Source organism: Alosa pseudoharengus, unplaced genomic scaffold, assembly GCF_046254945.1.
Source record: "Alosa pseudoharengus isolate Yale_2024_CS ecotype anadromous, Long Island Sound unplaced genomic scaffold, YU_APseudo_1.1 YU_APseudo_1.1_scf_14, whole genome shotgun sequence".
NCBI classification, from domain to species: Eukaryota; Metazoa; Chordata; class Actinopteri; order Clupeiformes; family Clupeidae; genus Alosa; species Alosa pseudoharengus.
The window spans coordinates 10,555,648-10,563,833 of NW_027468609.1; the positions used below are offsets into that span (position 1 = coordinate 10,555,648).

The window sequence follows — 8,186 nt, forward strand, 5'->3', positions numbered from 1 at the left end:
ATACATACTCTCTGGAGGTGCAAGACACACACACTCACTCTCTGGAGGTGCAAGACACACACACACACTCTGGAGGTGCAAAACACACACACACACTCTCTGGAGGTGCAAGACACACACACACTCTCTGGAGGTGCAAGACACACACACACTCTCTGGAGGTGCAAGACACACACACACCCTCTGGAGGTGCAAGACACACACACACTCTCTGGAGGTGCAAGACACACACACACCCTCTGGAGGTGCAAGACACACACACTCTGGAGGTCCTGAGCACTGATCTCATTTAGTGGAACAACATAAACAATACAGTCACATTACCAAGTAGAGAGAGAGAGAGGAAGAGAAGAGAAGAGAAGAGAAGAGAAGAGAAGAGAAGAGAAGAGAAGAGAAGAGAAGAGAAGAGAAGAGAAGAGAAGAGAAGAGAAGAGAAGAGAAGAGAAGAGAAGAGAAGAAGAGAGAGACTCACATTACAAACTAAATACAGGGATACACACACAAGTGGGAGCGAAAATGGGGGGCAGTTTAAGACTTCAGTCACCACCAACTAAAACCAGCCCAACACAGAGCACAGAGCAGGGTTTGTTTGAGAGAGCTCTCAAAACACTAGGCAGACATGACGCACTAGCAGCAAGCTAACTCTGTTGACCACAGGAGGGAAATCATTATTTCTCCCCAGCTAAACAGAAAGGAATGCAGGAATGTGCAGCTAAATCTGGGCTTAACCTTGGAGGTGGGGTAAACCTGCTGGGTGCACACAAAGCCCTGGTGGACCAAGGGGACAAAGGGGAGGGAACTACAAGTGCAACATTAACCTGCTGCCACGACCCAGCCCTCTGCTGCGTCCCACAGTGCCACGACCCAGCCCTCTGCTGTGTCCCACAGTGCCATGACCCAGCCGCGTCCCCCACAGTGCCATGACCCAGCCCAGTGCCACGACCCAGCCCTCTGCTGTGTCCCACAGTGCCACGACCCAGCCCTCTGCTGTGTCCCACAGTGCCACGACCCAGCCCTCTGCTGCGTCCCACAGTGCCACGACCCAGCCACGTCCCACAGTGCCACGACCCAGCCCTCTGCTGTGTCCCACAGTGCCACGACCCAGCCGCGTCCCCCACAGTGCAATGACCCAGCCCAGTGCCACGACCCAGCCCTCTGCTGTGTCCCACAGTGCCACGACCCAGCCGCGTCCCCCACAGTGCCATGACCCAGCCCAGTGCCACGACCCAGCCCTCTGCTGTGTCCCACAGTGCCATGACCCAGCCCAGTGCCACGACCCAGCCCTCTGCTGTGTCCCACAGTGCCACGACCCAGCCCTCTGCTGCGTCCCACAGTGCCACGACCCAGCCACGTCCCACAGTGCCACGACCCAGCTGCGTCCCACAGTGCCATGACCCAGCCCTCTGCTGCGTCCCACAGTGCCACGACCCAGCCGCGTCCCACAGTGCGACGACCCAGCCACGTCCCACGACCCCAGCCCTCTGCTGTGTCCCCCACAGTGGCATGCCCCAGTTGTGGTGGGGCTACAGAGAATAATGGCCAACTCATGACTGAAATAAACAACACCATGTTTACGTTGTGCTTATTATGGGACTACAAGGTGTGCTGCTGAAACAAGCCGTGACAGAGTGAAACAGACGAAAGGCGTCAGTCAAAGACAAGTGAGTTCTAACCGCAGAGACCTTGTCAAACTATAGGAGGAGTGGTGCTGGACAACAGGTCACCTAAATCCTCACAGTTAGCACACAATAGGGCACGAACGCTCTTCTTCACGTGTGTGTGTGTGTGTGTGTGTGTGTGTGTGTGTGTGTGTGTGTGTGTGTGTGTGTGTGTGTGTGGAATGCAGGAATGTAATCCTAAAAATCCTTTTTACCACCTCAAAAATATTGACAAACTCAGAGGGCTAATGTCAAAACATGACTTAAAAAAACTCATTCATGCATTTATCTCCAGCAGGGTTGATTACTGCAATGGACTGTTCAAAGGCCTTCCTAAAAAGACTATTAAACAGCTTCAGGTGATACAAAATGCAGTAGCTAGGATTCTAACAAAAACTAAAAGGACTGACCACATTACTCCAATTCTTAAGTCCCTGCACTGGCTTCCAGTAAGTTACAGAATTGACTTTAAAGCACTATTGCTTGTTTATAAATTAGTAAATGGAGCAGGACTTAAATACCTATCAGACATGCTTCAGCAGTACACACCTTCTTGTCCTCTCAGGTCCCAGGTGAAAAACCTGTTAGTAAAACCTACTGTTAGAACTAAACATGGTGAAGCAGCTTTTAGCTGCTATGCGGCTCAGCTGTGGAACCAACTTTCGGATGACATCAAAAAGGCCCAAACTGTAGCCAGTTTTAAATCTAAACTTAAGACCAAACTGTTCTCAGATGCTTTCTGCTAACTGCGCCGAGTTACAAATTCTGAATCTGCCTGGATAATTATTCTACCTTGTCTTTTATTACTTTTATTACTTTTTTACTACTTTTGCCTTTGTTTTTGCTTACTAATTATACTATATTGCCCTTCTATGCTTTTATTTATTATCATTGTTTGGTTTTGTTTATGTAAAGCATATTGAATGACCTCTGTGTATGAAATGCATTTAATAAATAAACTTGACTTGACTTGTGTGTGTGTGGGTGTGTATGCGTGTCTGCGTGCGTGTACTGGTGGAATGGGACTGAGAAAGTGCTGACATGGTGCCCTCTGAAAAGGAGAGAGGGGAGTCACTCCGAGGAAACCTGCACCAATCACACACACACACACACACACACACACACCTCCAAATGTAAGGAGACTATTAAACAGCTTCAGGTGATACAAAATGCAGCGGCTAGGATTCTAACAAAAACTAAAAGAACTGACCACATTACTCCAATTCTTAAGTCCCTGCACTGGCTTCCAGTAAGTTACAGAATTGACTTTAAAGCACTATTGCTTGTTTATAAATTAGTAAATGGAGCAGGACTTAAATACCTATCAGACATGCTTCAGCAGTACACACCTTCTTGTCCTCTCAGGTCCCAGGTGAAAAACCTGTTAGTAAAACCTACAGTTAGAACTAAACATGGTGAAGCAGCTTTTAGCTGCTATGCGGCTCAGCTGTGGAACCAACTTTCGGATGACATCAAAAAGGCCCCAACTGTAGCCAGTTTTAAATCTAAACTTAAGACCAAACTGTTCTCAGATGCTTTCTGCTAACTGCGCCGAGTTACAAATTCTGAATCTGCCTGGATAATTATTCTACCTTGTCTTTTATTACTTTTTTACTACTTTTGCCTTTGTTTTTGCTTACTAATTATACTATATTGCCCTTCTATGCTTTTATTTATTATCATTGTTTGGTTTTGTTTATGTAAAGCATATTGAATGACCTCTGTGTATGAAATGCGTTTAATAAATAAACTTGACTTGACTTGTGTGTGTGTGGGTGTGTATGCGTGTCTGCGTGCGTGTACTGGTGGAATGGGACTGAGAAAGTGCTGACATGGTGCCCTCTGAAAAGGAGAGAGGGGAGTCACTCCGAGGAAACCTGCACCAATCACACACACACACACACACACACACCTCCAAATGTAAGGAGAGGAGAGATCACAGAGATCCACTTACATTTAGCCTACGCTTCAGGTTGCACACACACACACACATTAAAACACACCATACAAAGTGCATGCACGCACACACGCACAAGTTCAGGAGGCTGTCTGAGTAGATGGAACTAGTCCATTTATTGCTTCCCCATCCAAACACATAATAGTCACCTACACACACACAGCCACACATCAGAATACTACAATGCCCATAATGCAACATGGGGCACAACCTGAGCTCTCCTGCAACAGAAAGGCCATGAGCCTCCACTCCAGACTATGTTGTGGGCGCGTGGCCGTGACCGTGAGACATGCTGAATGCTGGCCACGTGAGGGCGAAAGCTCTGGACTCATCGTGATGAGGACCAAGCTACCTGTGATGCCAGAAAGCCTGGTCGCCCACCTGACTCACTGACGTCAGCATCACAGTTGAACACTGTAGCACAGAAAACAAGATAAAACTGACCTTGAACTCGGATAAATTGTGGACATTGTGGACAACTACGACTGCGTTTGTGTGCTCATTGTGTGTGTGGGCTCCGAGTGAGCTCACTGCTTCAAGTGTGTGTGTGTGTCTAACCCACTTCCAGTGAATTATGCTAAGCTAGGCTAACGGTGTCAGGCTGTGTTTTGTACTCACAGAGAAGAAGGGTATCCTCTTGTCTAATTCTGGGGTCAACAGTAAATAAGCTTATTTCTCAAAATGTTTGTGTGTTCCTTTAACATTTCCAATATGTTTGTGTATTCCTTTAACATTTCCAAAATGTTTGTGTGTTCCTCTACCAGACCCTATGCTCTGCAAGTAGACGGCCAGCCAATGGAGAGAGTGGCGGGGCATAAACACCTTATGAAATGGGGTTGTAAACACCATCACTGATCACCAGCTGACATTTAAAAATAGCACTGTACACATCTTTAAGAAATGCCAACTTCTGTACTTCCCTTGCAAGCTACTGTACGGCCTGCAAGTTAACAAGTCAATTCTCCAATCCTTTCACAACTGCGTCATTCAATCCACCCTTACTTTCAGCATCCGGAGATGGTTCGGCGCTCTGACTCACTTTTAGCATCCTGAGATGGTTCGGTACTGTAAGTGAGGCCAACAAAATGTCCTCTGTACAGGATCATCCTCAATATGAGTGAGAAGATCATTGGAAAGTCCCAGAACACTCTCACAGCCGTATTGGACAAACAAGCCATCGGGAAAAGCAGGCTCATCGTACCAGACCCCACTCACAACCTCAATAACCAGTATGATTGGTTACCCGCATGGAGGAGATTTTGTTTGTTGTCTGATGAAGGGCTGGGGCCCGAAACGTCACATGTGGCGATATAGCCTACCATTAAAAGACGCTAAGGAGCAGATTCTGGTGTGCGGACTTAACCTTCTTTTACAGGAGATTTCGTTCCCTAAAATGGAAGAGCCTGGTCCACCTTTGAGCCAGCATCCATTAGACTGCAGAGCACACTATCTGCTGCTCCAGCTCTCGTGTAATTATTGTGGACTACTCTTGGATGCATGTTGTGTATGACTTTGCCTGACCACAAATTAAGTTTCCTCATGGGCAATGTAAAGTTTGAAATTGAATTGTCAAAAATATTTATCCATAAAGATGACGACTATTAAAGGCCGACTGTCAAAGGCTTGTGGTTCCAAAGAGCCAGATGTGAACAATGAACATTCTAGCTTCTGAAAGAAAAACACAAATTTGTTACAACCTCTCATCAAACCAGCTGATCCCAATTTACCCAACCCTTCAGCCAGATCAACCAGCTAATTATAGTGATATGACCTGTGTTCAGTGAGCAGGGATAAAGATGGCAGGACTTTCTGAAGCTGGCCTGTCCACCTCTACAAAGAGCTAAAATCAAGTCACTGACATCAGTGTCACACTGGAGTACAGAAAACATGAGAAAAGTGGCCTAGTCACGGATAAATGTCAAAATATTTATCCATAAAGACAAAAACTACTAAAGGTCCACTGTCAAAAGCCTTCATTAGCCTCCAGAGAGGAGAGGACAGCCCAGTCTCTAAAGGTCAGTGCCACATAAAGCCGTTTCGGAGGACAAACACAGAGTCCCAGACTTGTACAGTTCACTCCAATTAGAGTTGTCAAGCACAGCACGCTGAGAGATGCTTGTAAAGACTTCTTTATGCATACACATTATGCTGAGCTCCACCACGCCGTGTCCCCTCCTCTTATCATTTGTTACAGCACATCTTTAGTCCTCCCAGACAGCAGGATTTCACCACAAACACACAAATATAAACGTTCAGCTATAAGATCGACAGCCTACAGAGAGGACAAGGCTATTCAAACATCCACCGATTCCACAGTTAGTGGAATGGTGACCACAGCTGAGAAGTGTCTCGCTCGCGCTGCTCATCACCAGACGCCACTGCGCACACAATCGGGGCCAGCCAGTGACCCGCAGACTCCGAGGCAGGGTGACCTGCCCCACACACCACGAGTTGACATCATATTCACAGTAGGAAGTAGCACGCTGGACAGAATGGGCTGTCAAGTGGCCTAATTATCTGATCAGATTCATCTCCGAGTTTTGAATGCGCCCGGGGAAAAGGCACGCTCATGTCAATGGAGATGATAATTAGCGTAGCTGGTAGTCGAAAAGAGGAAGAATAGGCAAGAGTGCATATAGCCTGGAGGTGGCTAATGCTGGGGCTTAAAGATCAAGGCAGGCAGGCAGTCGACATCAAAGGCCCTGATAAAAGCATAATGATAAGATACATAACTAACCGGGAATAATACGTGGTTGTAGTCTACATGGTACAGGAGACAAGCCATTAAATTAGCTAAGAAGGGGAGGGGTTGACTTTTACTCCAATTACGCTAATATTTCCCATTTAGGCTAAACCATTTATATGTGTACAAGCGCAAGCACAAAGTAGCCGTGCGAACATGAGTGTGAGTGAGGTGTATCTGTGGTCGACGAACTTACTCTGTTTTATTGCGGGTCTTATTTTGCTCCAAGTCCAGCAGGTTGATAACTGCCTGACCGAGGAGCTTGTCCGGTCCAACCAGAGCCCGGTGCATGACATGAACGTGTAACGTACACCGGTCCGCATTACCCTGGTGAAAAAGTGGTAGGTCAAATGTGGCCTCTTCTTTCCACACCGGAGCAACGCATTTCTCGGCCACCGAAGTGGAGAACTTCTCTTTGGCCACTTGCATGATGGCGTACGCGTCGTTGGTGCCATTCTTTCCCTTGATCCTCAGGTTCTTCGCCTGGAGTACCGTTACCTGTACGCTTGTCGGAAACCATTGCTGACTTTGGTCAGCTAAAGACATTTCTGAAACGGACGGGAAGTCGGTCTAAAGTGACGGTCCCGTTCCTAACTTGTCCACTGCTATGGTCAAATACGCCTGACAAATTCACGAAAAGTTTGTTGTCAGCGTTCAAGGAAACTTTCACCTCTTGTGTGTGCGGTGGAGCAGTAGCTTTGTGGGCGTGGTGTTGAGAGTGACGTGTCAGTCTCCAGCGTTGAGGTAGGGCCTCCTTAATCCGAAAGCAGGATTAAGCAAATTCTTCCATTGGCCGGTAATGTATGCCTATAGGCCAGGGGTCGGCAAATAGTGGCCCGCGGGCCAATTTTGGCCCGCCATCTATTCTATCTGGCCCGCGAGATGACGTTAATTTGCTGTTGAATGAATTTTTTTTTTAACCCCATGTTTTTAAAAAGAAAAAAAGGCCTACAGCAATCCCATCAATTTCAAAACATTTATTGAGGTATAGATGATAGTCCTACTAAAGTGACAAAACAACAGGTGGAACATCCTTGCAGTTATCCACGACGCACAGGTCGGAACGGTATTGGCACGCGAGTGCGCGTAATCTTGTGCAAAAAAAAACAAAAGTGTCCTGTCTCCCTCTTCCAGTGGGCAAGGTCAAAAATAGCCTATGTTTCGTTAAATTAATAGGCTTGGCATTAAGAAATGCAGGCAGGCTCAACACATACCTCTGCTTCCATTCTTCTTTGTAGGTCCTGCATTCTGAATCAATTTTTCTTTTCAAGGCTTTTGACAACGACATTTTGCATCGATAACTAGCATATAGCAATGTTCAGCTAATCATTTACACGTCATCCAAAAGAATAATATTTGTAGCCTACACATTAGTTACGGCAAGTTGCTAGGCAAGTCGCCTGTTTCATGAGAGACGACAGGAGATGCAGCAGGCGGCATAAAAACAGCGCACATAAGCAAATAAACGTTTTTAATGGAATTAAATTAAATGCATTTTAAAAGTTAGATGATGTTTATTTTAATATAATATAATAATTAATAATTTAAATAGTAGGCCTATAACCCCCCCCACCCCATTACAAAAGCTATGGCCCGCGATGCCATTGTCTGAAAAAAAATTGGCCCGGGTCCAAACGTAATTGCCGACCCCTGCTATAGGCCTACACAAGCCTCTAAACATGTGTGAGAACGCTAGAGGCAGATTATCCATTGCTGTTCATATAGATTCATATTTATTTTGTTTGTTTTCCCATTCTCTGCCATGCAAATACTCTCAATAACGACTGTGGTATTAACTATTTATTTGTATCCACCTGCTGCCGTAAAA

At 46.2% G+C, this 8,186-nt stretch overlaps 1 protein-coding gene across 1 annotated transcript in view; it reads right to left on the reverse strand.

Moving 5' to 3' along the window:
- rab11fip1b (RAB11 family interacting protein 1 (class I) b) overlaps nucleotides 1–7,022 on the reverse strand; it is a 29,817-nt gene extending 22,795 nt beyond the window's left edge. Inside the window, exon 1 of the mRNA XM_076283836.1 lies at nucleotides 6,555–7,022. Within this exon, the coding sequence (XP_076139951.1) occupies nucleotides 6,555–6,904 (350 nt within the window). The 5' untranslated portion in view covers nucleotides 6,905–7,022. The remainder of the gene's footprint in view (nucleotides 1–6,554) is intronic.
- Nucleotides 7,023–8,186: the final 1,164 nt, after the last annotated feature.